General features: G+C 43.6%; 1 protein-coding gene across 1 annotated transcript; it reads right to left on the minus strand.

Annotated features, from left to right (window-relative positions):
* Positions 1–756: 756 nt before the first annotated feature.
* Positions 757–23,499, minus strand: COQ3 (coenzyme Q3, methyltransferase). Its single transcript, XM_074946881.1, has 7 exons — positions 23,364–23,499; positions 9,515–9,638; positions 8,892–9,044; positions 8,603–8,702; positions 6,335–6,577; positions 4,366–4,525; positions 757–1,838 (listed from the first exon to the last, which is right to left on the minus strand). The coding sequence occupies exons 1-7, from the start codon at positions 23,467–23,469 to the stop codon at positions 1,636–1,638; spliced, it is 1,089 nt and encodes a 362-aa protein (XP_074802982.1). The 5' UTR covers positions 23,470–23,499; the 3' UTR covers positions 757–1,635.
* Positions 23,500–25,064: the final 1,565 nt, after the last annotated feature.

The following is a 25,064-nucleotide window of genomic DNA, read 5'->3' on the forward strand; positions in this document are numbered from 1 at the left end:
GACGACTTAATAACAAACTACAAGTACCTGCATGGGGGAGAGATTTCTGATAGTAAAGGCTCTTCAATCTAGGAGAAAAAGGCATGAGATCCCATTGTTGTAATATGAGACAGACAAATTTGATTACAAATAAGGTGAAAATTTGTATAACTATGACAATTAACCACTAGAACAACTTACCTGGGGCCATGGTGGATTCTCAATTACCTGAAGCCTTTAAATTGAGACTGGACATCTTTCTAAAAGCAATGCTATAGCTCAAAGAGAAATTATGGGCTGGATGCCAAAATTGATGGGTGTAGTTCTATGGCCTGTTATGCATATAGTCAGAATAGGTGACCATACCAGTCGCTTCTGGCTTTAAAAAAAAAAATCTATTAATTACTGACAATACCAAAAATAGATTAATCAAAAGCCAAAAATAGATTAATCAAACTGGATTCTATATTTTTTTGTGCATCAGATCATCTACTAAATTCCAATTACAAGGCCAGTTGCATTTGTGCAAGGCCAGAGAAGGCAAAGGAACTACACAAAGCAGAGAGGTTAATTTGAGCTGCTGAACCTTTTACAGGGGATGATGCACGACAAAGAGAGAACCCAGCTGACTTTCAGATCCCAGGCTGACTTTGCAGGGCTGCAGTTAGGAAAATAAAACAACCCCATCTCTTTATGTGTAAACTGAGCACATCTGATAAAAATAAAATTGGAGACAGATGATCATGGACACATGCAACACCATTTTATTTAGAGACTCACATTTCAGAGCAGAATAGCTTTTTACTAAGAACACCTTCTATCAGCTCAGTGAAGTAGGTAAAGGATTGTGCCACTCACATAATTTAGATTCTATAACAGATTGTAAACGAACTGATGGCCTGATAACTGCTGCTTTATGCTACAAAAGTGAGTGTTTAAATTGTGACGATTTTACTTAAATATGAAGGACCTGATAACAGGTCCCATTTTTGGAGGGTGAGACAGGTTGACATTCAGAGACCAGATTCTCAAGTGTGGTGCTGCCATCGCTGAACCAGACTGCAGTACTAGTGTAACCAGCCATGGAAGGCTCACACCAGTGGCGCAGAGACAGAGCAGGAGCTCCTATGTCACTACCCGTCCCTTCTTTTCCCACAGTTGGAATATCCAGAACGGAAGGAGGAAAAGAGGGTTTTGGTGTTTTAACAATTAATTAAATACAGAAACAAGTTTCTGAACAGTGCACTTGGGTAGTTTAATTTAAAAATTCCTTAAATCCTTCTATTTACACAGTGTATTGCATTTTTAAAAGTGACTCCACTTTGAACTCAGCATCCACCCATTACTCTCTGGAGTCCTGTTGAAACTTGTGTTTTCTTGGTAGGACTGTAAAAGCCATCGTACACAAATACTGACAGAATAATCTGAAGGTTTGAAATTATTTTCTCATAAAAGAGCTCTCCGAAAACTTTCCCATCTTAATCCTACATGATTCCTGAGAGAATAAACAATTGTTCTCCCCCCAGACTACAGATTGGCAAAAACATCTTAACTGCCATTTATATGAACAGCAGACTTGTTGCAAACAAACAGTTTTATTACAACCATTTATGCAAATCTTCCTTCAATTCCTTGCTGCTTGCCTACTACCGTGTCTCAGACAGTTGTGCTGGCACTAGCTTCGGCTAGGTGCTCCTCCTTATCTGTCTCTGAAGGTGGCTCTCTTGAATTTGATTGTTCTTTTACCCTAGTTTTCACGGCATGCACCGCATAGTTAATGCTAGTGCTTTCAGTCCAACTCCAGGACCCTGACAAGGGGTTGTATAACATTCCATTCACTGTCTTGACTAAAAAGCCATCTGTAAAAGAAAGGGAAAAAAGATGGTGATCCTCAGACATTCTAAGTCAATAAAACATCAAGCTCTAAAAAAATAGCAAGTTCTAAATATACATTCTTCCACTAAGCTTTAGAGCAACAACACTGAGTCATCAGAAGCATATTTATAGTTGCTCAAGTTTTGCAGATTCAGGTCATCCACTTCAAAACTGATAAACTGAATATACCTGTGACGGTGCCCCCATAAGGCTTGATGGAGATATGCTTATGAATGTACATATGACATAACTGGAATATGTTTTATGCTACATGTGCCATGTAACATATCTCTGTAGAGGCGATGATCTACTGGATCTATTAATCCTACTTGTATGCATGTATCATTTTTGTATTTGAAGTTATGAACATTGGCTGTATACTTGTTTGATTCTGAGTAGGTTTTAGTGAAGCAGTTGGTCAGCTTCCTGAGAAAAGACTATTCTCAGTAAGTGCCCAATCAAGAGCCCTTAAGCCAACAATGAACCTGGAGACGCCAATCCACATCTGGGCTTTCCCAGGAACTTGGCTTGGCTGGTAAGGAACTCAATCATGCTTGGACATGTGACTTGCCCAGGTGACTCCAAAACTCCATTTTGTAGCTGGACTTTGCACAGGAGAGAGGAAGGGGTCTCTACCCACAAGAGAAAGTCTATTTAAACCCCAGGGAGACCCCTCCATTTTGTCTTCAGCTGGCTAAAAAGAGATCCTCTCCACCCCCAGACACCTGAAAGAAACTGGAACAAAGGACAGTAACTACAGGGGGTGTGAGTGATTGCTGGACGCAGACTAGAAGGAGATTAGTCTGTAAAAGAAAGCTTACTGGAACTGGTGACAGGTTTCAGAGTAGCAGCCGTGTTAGTCTGTCTTCGCAAAAAGAAAAGGAGTACTTGTGGCACCTTAGAGACTAACAGATTTATTTGAGCATAAGCTTTCGTGAGCTACAGCTCAGTGAGCTGTAGCTCTCGAAAGCTTATGCTCAAATAAATTTGTTAGTCTCTAAGGTGCCACAAGTACTCCTTTTCTTTTTGGAACTGGTGAGGTTTTTATCTGTATTCAGTTTTATTACCGTACTAGACATAGACTTGCATGTTTTATTTTATTTTGCTTGGTAATTCACTTTGTTCTGTCTGTTACTACTTGGAACCACTTAAATCCTACTTTCTGTATTTAATAAAATCACTTTTTACTTATTAATTAACACAGAGTATGTATTAATACCGGGGGGGGGGGGAGAGAAACAACTGTGCATATCTCTCTATCAGTGTTATAGAGGGTGAACAATTTATGAGTTTACCTTGTATAAGCTTTATACAGGGTAAAACGGATTTATTTAGGGTTTGGACCCCATTGGGAGTTGGCATCTGAGTGTCAAGGACAGGAACACTTCTGTAAGCTGCTTTCAGTTAAGCCTACAGCTGTTAGGGGGCATGGTTCAGACCTGGGTCTGGGTTTGCAGCAGGCTAGCGAGTCTGGCTCAAACCAGGCAGGGCATTGAAGTCCTAAGCTGACAGGGCAGGAAAGCAGGAGCAGTAGTAGTCTTGGCACATCAGTTGACAGTTCACAAGGGGGGTTCTGTGAGCCAACCTGTCACAATATCTATGGAAGACACTGGAGATTTAGCTATGAATGAAAAAAATAAGGCAAGAAGAACATGGATCAAGGAAACAGTGTAAATAAAGAGAAATTTTATGCTCCCTTCTTAATATCCCTTAGGTTCATCATATGATGCTGCATCATCTCAGACCCAGCAGGATAAAAGATAAAAAATTGAGTTCAGGCACCAGCTTGTTTACAGCGAGTTACAGGAAAAGTGAGGTGCTTGCTGGTGGGTTTTTGTTTTATTTTTAACTTTCTGTAGAGAAGGAGCGTCTGAGGGAAAAACCCAACACCTCAGAAATCAGTCTTTTAGGAAAGCAATCAAACTGGGATCATTGGTGTGACTTAGTATTTTGATCCAGACACCATAATACACTCTTTCAAGTTTTATTGGAAAGTCTGTGGTCAGCTTTCAACTTCAGACAGTTTTTAAATGAAATGTTTTAATAAATATAAGGCTAATGAAAGATGAAGACGACAAAAGCCCTTGGTTTATACAGTGCAGCAGCAGTGCAACCTTTGGACACTAGCTCATCAAGTGTCTCGACCTAGAGGACTCACCCTTAGAAACGAAACACTATTGTCTCCAAAAAGAGTCCAAGAATTTGCATCTTTTGATGCTTTGATTATCAACAAGGAGGCTAGTTGTGACGGTGGTTTTGTTTAGGTGACCTCTGTACGCTTGGAGTTGAACTGAAATCATCAACTCTACATACTCACCTGAACAGCCAGTATGTGGTAATGACTTTTAGCTATGCTTGACCTACGCCAAATCTGAGCTGCTAACAGGAGTACAGAACTCTTCACTTCAAGGTTACCAATCATCCTAGCTATCTAGTCCCCAGACAGTTGCCGTTATAATCAGTAACACTTGGATCTCTCTATTCACTCCCGTCATTCTATTTGACACTTACTTGAGTCGAGCAGGCATTCTAGCTCTTCAGGTGAAATAAACTTCTCCCAGTCATGAGTACCTTCTGGTACAATGCCCATTATTTTCTCTGCGACTACAATCCCCAAGATATAGGACAACTGTGTTTTGTTGATTGTAGTAATGAATAATGAGCCTTCAGGCTAATAAAAATATTAAAACAATATTCAATTAGCAGTACATTTAACTAAACAAAAAGTGTGAGGACCCTTCACATGAAAAAGTACAAGACTAATCATTTTTGAACTTCAAGTACAGAATGTGTCCATTTAGAAGCCAGGAGCTGCAGGAATTAAAGCTACTTTCACTAATACACGGACATAAACGTTTTAAGACAGCTGCAGGTGATAGAAAAATCAGGATGTGATGTTCTTTTTGTAAAGACTGAGTCTTTTCAGCATTTAACCAACAGTGAACATCATCAAGGTTTTGGATCATTTAAAAAGAACAGCCATGCCCAGAAATGTCTATGCTAATCAAGGATAACACCTAATTAAATTATAAAACAAAACATGCAAATGATGCCAGAGCAGAGAATGAATTACAAGTATAAGAATGTGTGTAGTAAACACAAGACAATATCTGGTCTTATTTATTAAACTTCAATTTAAATTAAACAAAACATACACACCCTTCTCCATGGCAACTGCAAGCAGATTAGTTTCGGCTATTTTCATACCTAACTGTGGCTGCTGACCACACCACAAATCCATAGAGCAAAAACTGCCCAAGGATATTTCTCCTACAGCGAGTGGGATCAGTGGGGCACTTACTAATGGAAATGCTTGTTTGCTCAGAGAGCAGCCAAATGGATAGTGCAGCCAATCAGCATGCATTTTTGAGGGCTTTTTTTTGGGCCATCGTGAAGTGAGCTGCGTCGTGACTAGCTGACTTGCTATTTCGATTCATATATATTCTGCATTCTTGTAAAAATAAGCACATTAATAAACTTATATTGCATAGTTCATCCTCAAAGACCTTAAAACAGTTTACAGATTGTACAGAAAGATCACTTTACCCACTGACAAGCAGCAATTTGTGAAGCACAACACAGGTGCTGTTTAACAGCTGCAACAATGTTTCACTACACAGCAGTTCTGGACAAGAAGTGAAGACTTAGTTTATCCCACTGAACCTATAGGCATTATTTAGGTAGGTAGGTAGACTGTAATTCCCCATGCTGGAATTTGGCCATAACACTAAGTCACCAGCAAATCTTCATAACGTACAGCAGCATAAATTGCAAAATATAAGATACCATTACACAATTAATATACTTCTAGATAAAATTTTGTTTAATTGAGTCTCTGTATGTCCTAATGTAAACACTTTCAAAGAACAAAAGTAATATTAGTGGTTCTATGCACTGGTAGAAAAAGAATGATGGGGCATGAGAAATTAGACAGAAGGGAGCGATGGTTCCTACTCAGATAAACTATGTTCCCTGCGTGAGTAGTTTGACAAGGCTGTGAAGTAAAGAAGAGTCTCAGACTGCACACTGGGCCTACCGTCATCCTCTACTAACCAGAAACAAGAATACTAGAAAAAATAAAATAAATCCTAAGCACATCTAAATGTAAACATGGCACTCTTTAAAGCAATCCAGGAATACATCTGACTTTTAATGCTGAGTTGGAATAAGATGCCGTGAGACAGAAGTTTAACTGCAGACAGAACTTCAGTGCACAGTTAAATCATATTTGTAGACACCATCAACATAGCTATTAGATCTTCCTCCATCAGTGGAAAATCAGGCTGTAATAACTTTTCATTAGGTTTTGACCTTGTACTTCCTTGTACAACCTAATGGGAGTCATGGTACTACTGCAATATTAAGTGATGATGTCACAGAGGCTTTTGGGATCTACATGTGCTCTGATGAAGTTTTTAAATAAAAACTTCATTAAAGAAGGAAGGAACAAACATTTCCTACAATTAAAACAAACACTTACTTTTAACACTTGATAGCAGTACTTGATAAATGTTTCTAGGTCAGCCACATGCTCCACTACTTCAGAAGCAACCACTACATCAAAGGTTTCTGTAGCCTCTTCTGCAATATCCTCCAGTGAACACGGTTTGTACTGTATTCTCTTGGCTAGGACTGGATCAAATGACTTGTGCTGTTCTGCTGTTCTAATGTTGTCCTCCAGAGGATCAATTCCAGTAACTGAAGCTCCCAGTCTACCTAGAGGCTAATGATACAATACAGTGTTGTTTATTCGCTGCATTAAAACAATCAGCGTAAGCAGAAGGCTCTGTGTAAACTAACAGAATCTAATGTCAAAGTCACAAAAAAATCTTGCAGTAAGCATCATTAGAACAGTGAGACAAACAGGGGTGGCCTTTGATCTGCAGCATTTTTAAAAGTTTATTAGACAGAGAAAGCACAAAACACATTTCAGATTTTCTATTCTTTTAAAAACTAATATTGTCAAATTGAAGATAGTGATTCTTTTACATCTGGTTTTTAAATAATTGTTCTTTGTCCACTTTGCCACAAGTGCAGATTTTCTCCACCGCAACTATCACAGAGACACCATTTTTCTCCCCTAGGTTTTTGAACCTACACGTATGGTCACTCCTTACTGAAATGGTGAATCCACATGTCTTTTTAATGGTTACTCTACACATGATTATCTATGATACCTGCTCAATGCTGAAAGCTGAATACTCAGCTGTTTACTCGGAAAGTACCCGTCTTGACTGTCACTGAAATATTTTAAGTGCGTTCTTTCTCAGAGGCTGATGTCTCTTTTGAAACTGGAATACTTTGTGCAACACAACCAATAACTTTATGTTATTGGAACTCTACATTCTCTAGTTATTAAGCTTGTGAAAGTTACAAACACCACTGGCTTAGCAGCAGAGTGAGAGAGCTACTCGTCCATAGTCATTCAGCGTGTGGAGCCTGTAAGTACTTTGAACCAGCCAGTGAGAACTTAACCAGATGGACACATATGCACAGTATATCCACCCTTAAGCACACACCCGCAAAATTTTCTAATGCTCATGTACAATTTTCAAGCAGTCAATTCTATAAAACAGAAACCATTTGTTTTATTTTTCAAAAATCAAGCAAAGAGAATTAAGAGAACTAATCATCAATGAGAATTAAGACTATACCAAGTTTCCACTTCAGTAGTTTTTGCTCTAGCTGGCTCGTGTATTTGGAGGGTAGGAGGTGAGGGAAGGAGGAATTGTTTTATAACAGGGTAAAGATACACATTTTTCACTCTCTCGCAGTTAAAAAGGATTTACGTCTAGCTACCAGAAATCAGGGGGAAGAGAGAGACCCACCTTTGTGCAGAGAGCCAGGGTGAGTGTCTGTGCTACACCTCTGAACTTAAAAGCTTCAAAAGATCTTGGGCTGCTCTGGGGGCTAGAGAGGTCCCCAGTGTAACTTAGACAGCTCTGGGGGCCAGTTTAAATTAGAGCAGCCCTATGGGACACAGTGCTGACCAGAATCTGTGTGTTACGCTCCCACCCTCAACCAGGGGTGCTGGAACAATTTTTATACTGGGGGTGCTGAGAGCCATTGAACCAAACTGTAAACCTTGTATATACGGCTGCCCCCTGCACAACAGGAATCCTCCTTATGCCAGATATAGGGCTTTTAGGGCCCCTTTGTACAGCCCCAGTACTATTAGGTGGTGTCAAGAGGCAAGGTCAGAGATGAGAACTTTGCCCAATATGGAAAATTTAAGCCCAGAAGTTGACCGTTTCAAAAGTGTCAAGCATGTGAAAATAGGTTATAATGGAAAACATGTTACTTCATTAACAAGAGTGGTCATGATAAAAAGTGATCTTTTACTAACCTCCCCCCACCACCCAATACAAATAAAAGTTATTTTGCAATGACTTTCCAAAGGAATACTAGAAAGGACTGATGATATTTTGCTGTTTGTGACAATATTTGAATAATCTGTTTGTTGGTTAACCGTAAGGTTTTAGCACCTCTTCCTTTCGTTTCTCTTTTCTTGATGAGCCTCAGTTGATTATACCAAAACATTGCGTGTACTTTTTTTAACCCAAATACTAAATGTGGTTTGCAGAATTTACTGCACTCCAAAACATGCATTTATCAATGTACCAATACTGCAGAAAAGGGCCTGGGGCTACTCCTCCTCATTTGAGATTTAGGAGTTAAACAAACACCTTTCAAAGTCTTCATATGTGCCTTAGCTAGAGAGGCAGGAACAACAAACTGTGTTTCTTACTTCACTTAACAATCCACCACCACAGCCAACATCTAGAATCTTTACACTGGACAGAGGGCTTCCCAACTGATGATCACTACTCATGTTCAATAGAGTATCTCTGAAATAAAGTGAACATAAATAAGCACAAAGATACAAAATGGTTTAAATGAAATGTTTCTTTAAAATTTGTGTTAAGTAACTATAATTGTTCAACAAGTTATGTCTCATTTTCCTAATTATTTTACACTGTTTTTAGATGGATGCTTAGAAATAGCATTACGCAGCAAAAGTAATTCCAAAACTGTACCTAATAAATGGCACTCTAATATCATTCAGAGAATGCAAGATGGAATATTCTCCTTGTTCATCCCACCATCTATGTGCCAAAAGCTGGAATTTTTTCATCTCTTTTGAATCCACTGTTGTGTGTAAAGTACTGTATAGCCTCTTCATAGCAGACCTAAACAATGAAAGCCAAACATCATGTCATAAACATGAATACCTGGCACCAAAACATGTGACTGAAACAAAAAGTTGGGTTAAGAGGAGGGAAAAATATTTCCTTCAAGGTGGGAGGAGGGACAAAGCCAGAGAAAGCACTTTTAATTCATTTTATCTCGCTGCCTAGAATCTAAAATCTCTCCTTTTAACTTAGTTAAGATCATTTAATGTCACACTGAATTACTGATAACTCTGAGCATAAAATATATTATTGAATGTACATCATGTAGGGGATTTTTTAAACTTAGTAGTATGTATTTATGTACAGTAACAATAAAAAGGAAGAGCAAAAATTATCTGAAAAAATCAATTCTGATCTTTCAGAAGAGTTTATCAGATCATCATCAAGTTGTCATCAAACATCATTAAGCTCATTTTTATACAGTAAAGGATAACGTCATGGATAATTTGATTAGCTACTGTACTTACATGCTGCTTTTCGTTTCAGTCAGACAGACAAACCTTGTACTGTTGGATGTCAACTGCATTTTCCAGCTGTAGTACTCAATGAAGCCTCCGGGGCCTCTCTGAAAAGCCTGACCATAATGGTCACCTGCATATATAACAAAATCAGTGCAATGGAAATCATTAGCTTTGTGACCATTCAGAGATAAAAGATCTGTTTGTCAAATTGGTTTGAAACACTATGTAGTGGTCATAAGATTTTAAATAATTAAAATATGTGCCCAGGAGCTAATCAATGTATTTACCTTTACCTGTGAATACATTGTTTTCTCACACAAAAGTTTTGAGAGAGAAACCAGTCCCCTGTTTTTATGGATTTATGAAAAGAATATGCAAACAAATACAAAGCTAAGCAAATATATCACTGATTTACTTCTAATTTCCCTGAACTAATCAAATAGGACACAATCCAACAATCAAATTAAGATTACAATTGAAATTCAATTAACAGATCCATGGTTCAATGTATCTGGTTTGCCAATTACTACAATAAGCATTTAAATCAATTTACAACGTTAAAACAAGAATTACTTCAAGACTTCACAGGAAAGTTAAGGAAGAATGCATTTCTTATGATCTAATCAAGTGATCTAAGAGTGTGCTAAAAACAGAAGCTGACTCTTGCCTTTGCACTAAGACAGTACAGCTCTTAGAGTCTGTCTACACTGTAGATGCTTGAGTGGTACAGCTACGGTGCGGCAGCTGTGCGTCTGTAGGCAACATAGTGAAGGGGGTTTTCCATCACTGTAGTTAATCCACCTCCTCGAGAGGCCATTGCTAGGTTAACGGGAGAATTCTTCCATCGACCTAGCGGTGTCAATTCCAGGACCTGACTATGGTGTTCAGGACAGTGACTGTGGAAGAGCCAGAGAAGGAGATGCCTGCCATGAACAGCAGGGGGAGCAGGGAGAGAGACATGGCAGGGAACTCAAACCATGCCACAATCTAGGAACAGTCTAAAACTGTGCAGGAGTCTAGCCAGTCCCACCAGGTGAGCACAGATGAACTCACTGCCAAAGGGGAAGGGAATTTGAGTAAGTGTACGAGCAGTTTTCCTTGCAATTTTTTTTTTTGCCTTTCCTTTCCCTCAAACCTCATCTCCCGCCTCTCCCCACCCACCTATGTTCCCCATTTTAAAATGACACCAGTCCCATTCACAAGTTAAAACAATGGATCAACTTTTCATTGCTGTACTGGTGTAATGTTAGAAAATACATTTCAAAAAGGGTTGTATGGCAGTCTGCTTATACAATACACATCAGATCAGTGTCATGTGCTCGGGTAGCAATGGAAGAAACAGAGGCAGACTTCAGGCCCACTTTTCATTTCTTTGGCTTGTTGGGCTAGGAGGGGGGTCATAGGGAGTACTGTGTTTATCAGAATAGGGATGTCTCTTTTATCCTCAAGAGATCCAGATGAAACTTCCATGGAGATCTTCTGCAATCCTCTCCTGAAGAATTCTAGAGATGGTAGCTTTATTTCTTCCTCCGAGATAAAGACGCCTTCCCATGCCACTCTGTGATGAGTTCAGCTGGCACCATTGCAGTAAACAAGCTAGTCCCACACAGGCCCAGGCAGCTTAAGGAAGCCATCAGCAGCCATGTTCTCTGTGCCTTTGTGACCCTCAGGAGTGAGATATTAGCCAAAATCACCATTGCCTATGAAAAATAGCATTAATACTCACAGCCATTTCCCTATATCTGTACCAGGAAGAGGACCAAACTGTATCGCCACATGCAACAGAACACCCCCTTGTCCTCCCCCTGCTAGGCTGTACCCACCAGGGTTTGAGTTGCAGAGCAATGCTGTACCAAGATGCTCCAAAACCCAGACATCAATAAGCATTTTTTATTAAGGTATTTGTGGAAATAATGCAAAGAGAGTTTTGAGACTTTTCTTTCCCTTTTCATTGTGACTGCAACTCTAAAGTGTATCAGTCTGTTTTTATCAGGTGGTTTTGAGGAGTCCCCCCTCCATGCCTGAGCCACATCTGACCCTGATCAGGAGGCAAAGAAAGAGGACTAGGGAGTATATGTTCTGCAAGAGCCTCCAGGCCACAATTGCCTTGGACCATGATCAAAGGTCTTGGAGAACTCTTCAGAACATAACAGAGGGGAAAACCGAGAATGAAGAGAGCAGATGCTGCAGGACAGGCAAAAGGACTAGGAGGCACCAAAGAAATGCACCAGGACATAATGGGGTTATTCGAGTAACAAACACAAATGTTATGAGCATGGTTTACCTACAGTCCCAAAGATCCCGCACTGAGCGGACGTTGCAGTCCTAAATATACCTAAACATACCACAGTGTACATCCTTATGCCAACTGTTCCACACCGAGGAACAAGAAGAGAACCACAGCTACATATACACATGTAAAAACACAGGTCGGTATATACGTAGCCACAACAGACTGCACTGAATTACCGTTTACATACCTTGACATAAATAAAAGGAGTACTTGTGGCACCTTAGAGACTAACCAATTTATTTGAGCATAAGCTTTCGTGAGCTACAGCTCACTTCATCCGATGCATACTGTGGAAAGTACAGAAGACATTTTTATACACACAAACCATGAAAAAATGGGTGATTATCACTACAAAAGGTTTTCTCTCCCCCCCACACCACTCTCCTGCTGGTAACAGCTTATGTAAAGTGATCACTCTCCTTAAAATGTGTATCATACATCAGGAGAGTGGGGTGGGGGGAGAGAAAACCTTTTGTAGTGATAATCACCCATTTTTTCATGGTTTGTGTGTATAAAAACGTCTTCTGTACTTTCCACAGTATGCATCCAATGAAGTGAGCTGTAGCTCACGAAAGCTTATGCTCAAATAAATTGGTTAGTCTCTAAGGTGCCACAAGTACTCCTTTTCTTTTTGCAAATACAGATTAACACGGCTGTTACTCTGAAACTTGACATAAATGTTATTGTTTACTTCCATCTTCACTTGGGATTTTGGCAAAAGTCTTTTTAACCTTGCATGTGTTTGAGCTTCAATTTTGTTAATTGTTGTTTTACACACAATAAAGCTTTACTTTTGGAAAGCCAGAGTATTTTACTAGTTACCATCAAGCACGGCAGAATGCATAGCAGGAGGCAAATTATATTATCTAAAGAGTACAAGACAGACACTTTTTTAATGAAAGCAACAGAGAACTCTACTATAGAGGAATGGCAAAATGCTCTTTTATGGCCTCCCTCAGCCATACAGCTCCTCTTCTAGTAGTCCCTGTGTCTGGCTGTTCAAATTCAGCAGACGGCCAGTCAACCAGATCCCTCCAACCCAGTGGCAGCTATTCCCCCTTCACCTCACAGATGTTGTACAGTATACAGCATGCAGCTATAACCATTGGTTAGTCTCTAAGGTGCCACAAGTACTCCTTTTCTTTTTGCGAATACAGACTAACACGGCTGTTACTCTGAAACCATTGGAATGTTTCTCTCATTGAGATCCAATCTAGCAAGTAAACACCACTAGCATCCCTTCGATCTCCCAAAAGCAAATTCTAATGTAATTCTGCACCTGCTGAGCTGGTAGTTAAAACTTTCTTGGTGTCTGAGGTGGCCAGTGTATAGCTTCATGAACCAGGGAAGCAAGGGGTAGGCTGGGTCCCCCAGACTCACTATTGCCACTTTAACATCGCCAATGGCAATTTCCCAGTTGGGAAAGAATGTGCCCGCTTGCAGCTTTTTGAGAAGTCCAGTGTTCTTCCTTGATCAGCCACACTGATATCAGCGAAGTGCACCTGGTGATCCACTAGCACCTACACAACCACAGAAAAGTAACCCTTTCTGTGTGGTAAGGTGGGCTGGTGCCAAAATAGGGACGTGTGTGCGGTCTATCACCCTATCACAGTTAGAATCATAGAATATCAGGGTTGGAAGGAACTCAGGAGGTCATCTAGTCCAACCCCCCACTCAAAGCAGGGCCAATACCCAATTAAATCATCCCAGCCGGGGCTTTGTCAAGCCTGACCTTAAAAACTTTTAAGGAAGGAGATTCCACCACCTCCCTAGGTAACCCATTCCAGTGCTTCACTACCCTCCTATGAAAAAGTTTTTCCTAATATCCAACCTAGACCTCCCCCACTGCAACTTGAGACCATTACTCCTTGTTCTGTCATCTGCTACCACTAAGAACAGTCTAGATCAAGGGTCTCAAACACGTGGCCCGTGGGCCGCATGCTGCCTGCAGGGTTCTTTCGTGCAGCCCACCAAGGTCCCCGCACCCCCACACCGCGTGCCCCTCTGCCTACCCTGTGGCGCCGCGAACCCCGCACTGCTCCCGGAAGGGAAGGGGTTGGAATAGGGGCAGGGAAGAGGTGGGAAGAGGCGGGGCAGGGGCAGGACCTCATGGAAGGGGTGGAGTGGGGGCGGGGCCAGGGGCAGCAAGGGTGGGGTGTCAGTGATGCGGCCCTCGGGCCAATGCACTAGTCCTCATGTGGCCCTCGTGATCTTTTGAGTTTGAGACCCCTGGTCTAGATCCATTCTCTTTGGAACCCCTTTCAGGTAGTTGAAAGCAGCTATCAAATCCTCCCTCATTCTTCTCTTCTGCAGACTAAATAATCCCAGTTCCCTCAGCCTCTCCTCATAAGTCATGTGCTCCAGCCCCCTAATAATTTGTGTTGCCCTCCGCTGGTCTCTTTCCAATTTTTCCACATCCTTCTTGTAATGTGGGGACCAAAACTGGACACAGTACTCTAGATGAGGCCTCACCAATGCCGAATAGAGGGGAATGATCACATCCCTCGATCTGCTAGCAATGCTCCTACTTATACAGCCCAAAATGCTGTTAGCCTCCTTGGCAACAAGGGCACACTGTTGACTCATATCCAGCTTCTCGTCCACTGTAACCCTTAGGTCCTTTTCTGCAGAACTGCTGCCTAGCCACTCAGTCCCTAGTCTGTAGCAGTGCCTGGTATTCTTCCGTCCTAAGTGCAGGACTCTGCACTTGTCCTTGTTGAACCTCATCAGATTTCTTTTGGCCCAATCGTCTAATTTGTCTAGGGCCCTCTGTATCCTATCCCTACCCTCCAGCTTATCTACCTCTCCTCCCAGTATAGTGTCATCTGCAAACTTGCTGAGGGTGCAATCCACGCCATCCTCCAGATCATTAATGAAGATATTGAACAAAACCGGCCCCAGGACTGACCCTTGGGGCACTCCACTTGATAGCAGCTGCCAACTAGATATGGAGCCATTGATTACTACCCGTTGAGCCCGATGATCTAGCCAGGTTTCTATCCATCTTATAGTCCATTCATCCAGCCCATATTTCTTTAGCTTGCTGGCAAGAATACTGTGGGAGACCATATCAAAAGCTTTGCTAAAGTGAAGGAATAACACATCCATTGCTTTCCCCTCATCCACAGAGCCAGTTATCTCGTCATAGAAGGCAATTAGGCTAGTCAGGCATGACTTGCCATGCTGACTGTTCCCGATCACTTTCCTCTCCTCTAAGTGCTTCAAAAATTGGTTCCTTGAGGACCCGCTCCATGTCCAGTTTAGGAACCCCATTACTGCAAATCTGCCTACTGTTTCCTACACATGATCAAGAGTCACAGTCCTGCATAGCAAGAGATGTTTTATGGCCTTATACAGTTGGAGCATAATGGGCCCCGCACTACAGATTTTCCAACCCAAAATTATTGCCCACTGACCAGTAGCAAGCCAGTGTTAAAAGCTTCCTGAGCGTGATCTCCACTTGCTTCTCCACTTGACAATGCTGCTCTCATTTTGGTGTCCCTGTTGCGGAGGGCTGAGGTGAGCTCAACACAGAGCCCCAGGAATGTGACTTTTCACATCTGAAAGCTCTGTAGCCACTGCTCATCATCCCAAATCTGCATTATGTTGCAATCCCCATCAATCAATGCTCATTTCTCAGGCCCAGAAACAGTGCTCCAACATGCAGAGCAGCCCCGGGAATGCCAGCAGCAACCTGGCATTGTTTTTCACTATGTCCACCAGCATCCAGTTACTGTGCTCAAATAACGCTGCATTGTCTTTACCACAATCCCAATTGCAGCAGTACTCCCTCAAGCTGTGAAAATACCGGACAATCATGTGCCCTGTATTAGCAGCGCAGACGAGAACTGTACTGAGTTCTGCTGGCTCCATGCTTCTGACAGACAGATGGCGGACACCAAAAAGCACTCCAAGCGACTGTGAGAATTTTGAAAAACGGTACAAAAATAATGGGATATGGAAAGTATTATAGGATGGAGAAATTAGCATGGTGGGAACTTGACCCCTCGCTCCCAGAAATCCCTGGGTGATATGCTACTAGTTCACAAAGTACCGTGAAAGTGTCCCAAAATGCACTGCACCAGACAGCAGGGCACACTGGGATACCTACCCAGGATACACTGCACTTTACACTACTGTTACATCAACACACAGACTCTGGGTACCAGTGCAAGCAACCAGAAATGCACACAGCCATGCAATGTACACATTTTGGTGGCTGTATAGATATGTAATTTGAATCGACCAACCTGTGTAGTGGAGACCCCAATACTGCAAACACTTATGCACATGCTTAACTTTACTACCACAAGTAACCCCACTGACTTTAAGGGGACTTCACGGTAGTTAAATTAAGCATGTGCGTGTTTGCACATTGGGATCTTAGTTGGCAAGCTCTTTGGAGCAAGGACCATTTTTAACATATATGTACAATGCCTAGCATAACAGGGCTCTGATCCCTGATACATTTAAAGGTGGCACAGTCTAAATCCACCATGTCATTTTAGAAACTGTGGTCCCCCTCTCCCCAGCCTGCCCCATACTTTTCCAATCCATTCATCTCCTCTCCCTATCACATGCACCCTCATCCATAGCTTTAGTCAAAGCCATGCCTCATAATCGGTACCCATGGGATATCTGATTACCACCAGCCTGACTTTTTAACTTGTTCCACATGTCAGATTATTTGTCTGACAGCATAATGGATGATGGAGAGCGCGACAATGCCTCATAATATTGTGCAATAATCCAGTTTGTTCTTCAGAGACTAAAGGGGGTCTGGGGAGAAGGGAATCTTATTAGGTAGGATAAAGGATACAATCACAGGACTCACTTTTTATGTGATGCAAAGCATACCTCCTGCATGCAGATCAATAAACCTCAGAATCCCTACTGTTATTAATCAGCTCTATACAATGGTGATGCATCTGAAGACTTCTGGAGTAATTACAATTTATTCGTACAAATACTAGGTACACAATCTTCCCTCTAATCACTTCTGTACATTATCATTAAAAAGGGCACAGTGTCAAGCAGAATGGGATTCACTTATACTGCTCACATGGGTTGCCCAGGAAAAAAACACTTTGTACAGCTTACATTCTGTACACTGTTACATGTAACAGTGAGCATGTGGCATATTTACACTGGTCACTTTGTTTGGAGCCACTTTCCCTCTAAACTACATCTAAAAATATTCTTATTGATTTATTATTGGATTATATAGACCAGGATAGTTCCATACAGAGAAAATAATTGTGGACATATCTATTATCAAAGAGATTAAGCTTTGCAAAAATTTTTGTTTTTGAATAGAACCTACTAACAAGCATAGATTTCTTTGGTTTGCTGAGTATTATTCAGAACTACAGAGATCCATCTCAAAGTGAGATCTGTGATTATATATCTGATTAAATATAATATGATAAAAATAAAGGTTTATAAACTGTAGTTCTTAACATCATACTGTACTTCTACCATGCCTTCTACTCAAGGATTTCAGCTTTATCAGCAATTAATGAAATCGCACAAAATATCTGGGAAACAAATGGTACAATCCCCATTTAGACATAGGGAACATGAAGCACTAAGGTTCAACTTCCAATAGGATAGGGAGGATACTAAAAAATGACAACATACAGAACACTAACCTTTAAAAAAGGAGATTTCAATAAAATGAGATTAGTCAAAAAAAGGCCCTAAAGTTAAAAGCTGAGAAAGTAAAATCCGTAGAGGTGGCATATATGCTAATGTTAAAAATATAAGCATCTCAAAAGACATGAACACAAAGGGAACCAGCAAGGAGTAAGCCAATATGGCTAAATGGCAAAGTTGAAGAAGCTATTTAAGCCAAACAGAAATCCTTCAAAATTTAGAAATCTGACTCGATGAAGCGAATAAAGAGAAATATAAATTGCAGAAGGCAATAAGCTAAAGGAAAATTAGAAAGGCCTACATGGATTTTGAAAAGCAAATAGTTAAAAGTGTTAAAAACAAACAAGCATAAGGGGAAGCAGGAAGTCTATAAAGTAATCAGTGGGTCTGCTGGATCACCAGGAATTAAAGAGAACAATTGAGGAAGATAAGGAAGTTTCTTTGTATCTGTCTTCACCAGCGAGGATGCTGGGAAGATGCCTATCCTGGACCTGCTTTTTTCTGGTAATAAAGATGAAGTACTCTCAGAGACTAAAGTATCAGAAGAAGAGGTGCTAGACGAAATTGATAATTTAAGAAGCAATACGTCAACAAGACTAGATGCTATATCCAAGAGTCCTAAAAGAGATTAAGTATAAAGTAATAACAAAAATATGCTATCTGTCATTAAAAACAGCCACTATTTCAGAGGCCTGGAGAGTGGCAAATGTTGTACCTATATTTTAAAAAGGCGCTGGGGGATGATACAGGGAATTATAGGCCAGTAAACCTTACCTCTGTATCTGGCAAACTGGTTGAAATGGCAGATAAAAACAGAATAAAACACCTGGAAGATTATATGACTGGGTCTAACAAGCACAGTTTCTGCAAAGGAAAATCATGTCTCACTAATCTCTTAGAATTCTTGGAATTTGTCAATAAACTGATTGACAGAATTTAGACTTCAAAAAGGCCCTGCATAAGAAGCTACTAAAGAAGCTAAAAAGTCATGGGGCGAGAGTCAAAGTACTATCAAATAAAAAACTGGCAAGGAGACAGAAAGCAAAGACTAGAATTAAATGGACAATTTTCATCATAGCAGAAGGTTAACAATGGGGTCTCTCAAGGTTCTGTGTTCTTCTATATATTTCTTAGTGATCTGAAACCACAGGCTAAGTAGTGAGATAGCAAAATGTGAAGATGACAAAATTACTTAGATTATTCAGGACCAGAGAGGGCTGTGAGGAACTTCAGAGAGACCAAACAAGCTAGGTGAATGGGCAACACAAAGGCAAATGATGACAATATTGATAAATGCAAAGTCATGCACACTGAAGAGAAAAAAATATAAACTACTTGTACACCTTACAGGGTTCTAAATTAACTGTATCAACTCAAGAAAGACACCTGGATGTCACTGTAGACAGCTCAATGAAAACCCATATAATGCCTTTATATAAATCAGTGAAGTGATCTCATCTGGAATACAGTGTACAGTACTGTCACACCATCTCTAAAAGGGTACTGCAGAAGTAGAGGGGGTTCAGAGGAGGGCTATGAGAATGATCCAAGGCCTGGAAAAACTCTTATATGAAGAGAGATTGAAGATTGTGATTATTTACCTTAGAAAGGAGGCGAGTAAGAGGGAACATGATAAAAGTCTACACAATAATAAATGATACAGAGTAGGTAGATCAGGACCCTTCCATTCTCCCTGACTCATAACACAAGAACAAGAGGACATTCAATGACATTATAAGGTAGAAAATTCAAACTAGTTAAAAGCAAATACATTTGCACACCTATCATTCACCTGTGGTACTCATTGCCACAGGAAGTTATTGAGGCTAAGAAATTAACAAAATTCCAAAAGGTAATGGACTTTTATATGGATATCAAAAATATCCAGTTATAATTAATGATAAACATTTTGGAAGGGATATTAAACCTCATACTTCAGGTCTTTAACTGATCTCCGCTATTAAAGGCCAGGAAGAGACAATGTGCAGGCAGACCATCTGCCTGCTACAGGATTCTTACACCTTCCTCTGAAGCTGCTGGTGCTGGCCTGTGAGAGACACAATACTATAGTAGATGGACCTTGGAGCTGATCCAAGATGACAACTCATATGTTCCTAAATCTGAATGTCTTAAACCAAATCCTACCACCTAGGTACCGAAATCCCATTGACCTTTGATGAAACCTATCTCCTAAATCTCATTTGAAAATGGGATATAGGTACTTCTGAATATTTTACCCATTTTCTATTCCCACTGTTCTAGTTAAATATGTAGCTTAACATTGTATTATTTGCCATAAAACATACAGGATATGCAACACAGCTGAGTTAACATCACTACTGCAACCATAACTTCTGGATTTCCTAATTTTTAACTGTGCAATCATAATGTTGCATATAGCTTCTCCCCCGCACCCTCCCACTCTTTAAGAATAAATAGCGAGTGAGATTTAAAAAAAAAAACCCAAGAACTATTGAAAGAAAAGTTGCCAAAAACATCAGTCTGTCATTAAGAACTCAGATACAGAACAAAGGGAATAGCTAGTTTTATTCCTGTAGTAAACGATTTCGGGCATCAAACTTGAAGTATCTAAAAAAAAAACTATTTATCACCTCTCATTTAGACACACGCGTCAAGTCATAGTCTGTGTGTTTATACTTGAGCAACAAAACAGAATTAGACCAATTATTTTAAGCAATTTGTTCTTATATATGTTCTTTTACCACCCCTCATCACTGAAATATGAGTGCCTTCCAGCAGCGTATTAAGCAATGTGACTAACATCTGTTCACATGCAGTTCGCGCTGTCTCATACTCTCCCCATGGGGAAAATTATGTGGGCTAGTGTAGTGTTTTGGTAGGGTTATTTGTTTTATTTTATTAATCTATATGAACATGCTCCAATGTGTTTACATTACAGTCAGTTTCATGCTAACAGTGCTGTATACCTTCTGAGGAGAGAAGGGAGAATCTCACTACTACGTTATCTATAGAAAATACTTAGGTAATTTACAGGTGATAAATAAAGCAACTAAATGACAGGAAAAAAAGAGAGAGAGAGAGAGACACACACAAGATGGGTGACGTCATATCTTTTACTGGACCAACTTCTGTTGGTAAGAGAGAAAAGCTTTTGAGTTTACACGGATCTCCTCTTCAAGTCTGGAAAACTGACACAGAGTGTCTGAGTTAGTTTCCCAGACCTGAAGCGCTTCAGTTTCCCTCTGTGTTTTGCATGGCTATGCATGAAGTGTAAAAGGTTACAAAGCTGCTCTTGGGGCAGAGCAGGGGACATGGGAACATAAGAATGGCCATACTGGGTCAGATCAATGGTCTATCTAGCTCAGTATCCTGTCTCCCCACAGAGGCAGGTGCCAGATGCTTCAGAGGGCATGAACTGAACAAGGTAATTATCAAGTGATCCACCCCGTCGTCCAATTCCAGTCTGTGGCAGTCAGACATTTAGGGACACCTAAAACATGGAGTTGTGTCTCTGACCATCTTGCCTAATAACCACTGATGGACCTATCCTCCAGGAACTTATCTAACTATTCTGAACACAGTTATACTTTTGGCCTTCATAACATCCTATGTCAATGAATTCCATAGGTTGACTCTGCACTGTGCCACATGTGTCTAGGGTGGTAGGAATGGGTTATTAAGGACTGACTGAAACCAACCCATATCTATGGAAAGACAACGGGAACCCCAGTGGCTGAGCCATTCACACCTAGCAATCAACAACCAAGAGAAAGGAGATTTTTTCCCTCACCTCCCCGAAGGGAAGAGGAGCAAAAGCCCCAGCTAAAGAATGAAGAGGAAAAGTATTTCCTTTGGATTATGGAAGTTGGATTAAGAACTGGCCTGGAGGGGGGCAGGGGGAGGTGTCCGAGAGAGACTTAGGGCATGTCTACACTTGCTATTTAAAGCAGAAAAAGTCTCCTTTTTTGTGCAAAAACCATGGGAGTGTCTACGCTTGCCATTGACTTTTTGCAGTGAAACTTCAGAAGTTTCACCACAAAAAGAAAACCAACTCCACGAGAGGCGTACAGCTCTTACCGGTGATGCTTTGGCAGTGATGTGCAAGTGAAGACACATTCTTCCTGTTTACACAGCCTTTAAACTCCTGAGGATATCCCACAGTGCCTAGGTGACCACTCTGGCCAGCAGCTCTGCTGATCTGATGCCAAGTAAACACACATCCACCCCTCCCCCTGTAAAGACCCTGGAACTTTGAAACTCCCCTTCCTGTTTTCTTGGCAAGAGCTCACTTATCATCTGTCCAGGTGACAATGGCTGCTCCATGGAGCAAAGGATCCCCTGCTTGAAGCAATGCTGAGCTACTGCAGCTGATCAGTGTTTGGGGAGAGGAGGCTGTGCAGATACCCAGGATGCCCCTCGATCACCCCTCACCCCTTCCCAAAAGGCCCATTGTCAAAATGGAGAGAGCTGCACTGTGGGATAGCTGCCCTCAGTGCACTGCTCTCATCCAGGATGGAAGTGCTGCAAATGTAAACACTCTCTGATGCCTGTGGAAGTAAGTGAGTACACAAACCAGCACTTTTCTTTCACTATCACCCTTGAAACTGACAGGTGAAAACTCTGCAAGTGTAGACATAGCCAGATAGTCCCACTCCCAGATGCCTGTAAAGACAAAAAGATAGTGAGAGAGCCAAGATGGCTTAGTTGGCATGGTGATGGCAGCATGGCTCAAGGGAGGAACTCTATCTTAACCTTTGTTTCTCTATGCTAATTAAAGGACTCTCAGATTCTGTATGCTAGGTGATTAATAAATTACCATTTTATTTTGGAAAGGATGCCTGGTGTTGCAGCAAATACTCATTGGGAGCACTGTGCCCTGAACGGGTACCACACAAGTCTCCCAGAGAAGTCTGCCTTATCTAGCTTTGCTGCAGGGAGCCGAAGAGAGAAACAGGGATCACTGGTGCCCAAAGGCCCAGTTTCAAACTCTGGGAGGTCCTGGACCTGCCCTTCTGGAACTTTGCGAGTTCTCAGGGCCCAGCACAGAAAAGGGATCACTCCGCAAGCTGGGGCATAGACCAGACCTTGTGAATCCCTGACGATGGTACTCTTTAGAGCTTTACTCCTCTAAGCCACCTTTGCAGACCAGTAGGGCCATTCAAAATTGCCAGCCTCAAGCTTTAATAGAGCAAACAACCCATAAAATGCTTCTAAGCTTAATTTTATATAATTAGTTCCATCCTAAATACACTGACAATTAGCTTTCCTGATTAAATGGCTGTAGCAAAGTAGCTATTACTCCGTGTGGAACTTCCACCATGCCAACCGGCCAACCCTCCAGTTGTTTCTAAAAAGCGACTCCTCTGTACATATTATAACAATTTAGGCTGCAAGTACAGTATTGTGACATATTTAAGCCACTGACCACAGGAACAGTCCTGCAAGGGTGGGCAACCCGCGGCCCGTCAGGGTAATCCGCTGGCGGGCAGGAGACAGTTTGTTTACATTTGCACAGCCGCCCGCAGCTCCCAGGGCTGCCGGGCAGTTCGGCCGGCGCCGCAGGGCCGCGGCGCGATTGCACCGGGCCCCGGGTAAGCGCCCGCCCCCGCGCCCCATGGCAGCTCTGGGGCAGCGCGGCGCGGGCGGCGCCTGGGCGCTGTCAATCACGCCGATGGCGCAAGCCGGCCGCAGAGGCACCGCGGCGGTTCCGGAGCCCGCGCCAAGCACTGGAGAGCGCTACCGGCCCCGGCACAGCCACGGGGGCTGGCGGCGGCGGAGGCGCGCCCAGCGCTGGGGGACACGTAGCCCAGCCGCCGCGGGCCACAGGCAGGCCCCGCAGGAAACACCCAGAGCCAGCTGATGCCGCCGCCCCGGGCTGCCTGCCCCAGCCCCGCTTGGCTGTGGCCGGGCACAGAAGGTACTCACCGGCCGCTGCCCCCGGCCTCCTCCCGGGCGGGCCCGCCCCGCTGCTCCGGCCCCGCGGGGCGACTAGAGCCCGGGCTGCTCTACTCAGCCCGCCGCGGCCCCACATTGCCCCAGGCAGAGCGCTGCTGCCGAGCTCCGCCCCGAGCGGGACCCGCCTCCCGCCGCCGCACGGCGCGGCCTGCGCCGCACAGTTCCGGGCTGGGCAGTGAGCCGAGCGCGAGAGGAAAGTCTCAGCACACATGGGGCGGGGACGCCACAGGCGCAGAGCCCCGACCGGGCCGCGGGGGAGGGGGACGCACAGCCCTGGAAGCTGTGGGGGGCGTACGGCCCCTGCGAGGGGCACATGGCCCCAGCTCCAGTCCCCGGCTGAAGCCACGGGGCAGGGGGGCATGGTCCCAGGTCCAACCCCCACCGCGCTGCCGGCTCAGCTAGGGTGACCAGATGTCCTGATTTGATAGGGACAGTCCTGATATTTGGGTTTTTTTTTAACATAGGCTCCTATTACCCCCAACCCCCTGTCCCGATTTAACACACTTGCTGTCTGGTCACCCTAGGCTCAACCCAGCTGACACTCACATCACCTCCCAGCAGGGCCCGTGAGTGTGGCCAGGGGAGGGGGCAGGCCCAGGGCATGGGGGAGTAAGTGTCTGGGAGGTCTGTGGTGGAGTGCCTGGCAGTGGGGGGCCTGTTGGGGGGCTGGGCAGTGGGGGAGATCTGTGTGTGCCAGGACGCTGGGCAGTAGGGGTCTGTGTGGGGAGCTGTGTAGTTGTGGTGGGGCTGTGGGGAAGGGCATTGGGCAGTAGGGGGGCATCTGTGTGTTGGGGAACTAGGGAGTGGGGGTTCTGTGAGGTGCTGGGCAGTTGTGGTGGGGCTGTGGGCAGGGGGGCGCTGGACAGGGGGGCACTGGGCAGCAGTGGTGGTGTGCAGAGCATGGGGCGTTCAAGGGGTGTTGGACGGGGGAGCTGTGTGGCACAGCATGGGCTTGCCCCCAACAGGGCCAGGCAGACCAGTGTGCATCTGATCATGCCATGCATGCCCCATTGCCCCTGGCCGGTCTTCCGCCCGCCTGCTCAGCTGAGGGCTGGGGCAAGGGGAGGAGGGGCAGGGGCAGGGTCCAGGTGGTGCTTACCTGGGGCGGCTCCCAGGAAGCAGCCAGCAGGTCCCTCTGGCTTCTAGGGTCAGGGTTGGTGGGGGTTCTCCAAGTGCTGTACCCATTACTAGCGCCAGCTCCGCAGCTCCCATTGGCCGGAATTGTGCCAATGGGAGCTGTGGGGGCAGGGCTTGCATGGCACAGGCAGTGCGCAGAGCCCCCTGTCTGCCCCTGACCCTAGGAACCAGAAGGACCTGCCTGGGGCAGGGGTGGGGTGGGGTCCCAGTGGCACTTACCTGGGGCAGCTCTGGGGAAGTGGCCATCAGGTCCCTCTGGCTCCTAGGGTCAGGGCGGCTGGGGGCTCTGTGCGCTGCTCGCGCTCACAGGCCCTGCTCCCACAACTCCCATTGGCTGCAATGGAGCCAGCGCTGGTGGTGGGCACAGCACACGGACTGGAGACTTCTCCCCCCCCCGGCTGCCACTGTGCCTAGGGGCTGCAGGGTCCTGCCGGCCGCTTCCCAGTAGCTGCGGAGGAGCCTGCCAGCTAGGGTGACCAATTCAGTCCAGCCCCACGCCAAAATATCGGGACAAATGGCGTCCAAACAGTACAT

The sequence above is a fragment of the Natator depressus genome, chromosome 3, assembly GCF_965152275.1.
Source record: "Natator depressus isolate rNatDep1 chromosome 3, rNatDep2.hap1, whole genome shotgun sequence".
Lineage (NCBI taxonomy): Eukaryota > Metazoa > Chordata > Testudines > Cheloniidae > Natator > Natator depressus.

Bases quoted from the DNA above. Each gene is read 5' to 3' on its own strand.
- COQ3 (XM_074946881.1), bottom strand. From the start codon at position 23,469: ATGTGGGGCCGCGGCGGGCTGAGTAGAGCAGCCCGGGCTCTAGTCGCC. The intron at 9,639-23,363 runs GTGAGTACCTTC...TTATATATGCAG, and splicing joins GAGGCCGGGGGCAGCGGCCG to GTGACCATTATGGTCAGGCT. The intron at 6,578-8,602 runs GTAAGAAACACA...TTGTATCATTAG, and splicing joins GTGGTGGATTGTTAAGTGAA to CCTCTAGGTAGACTGGGAGC.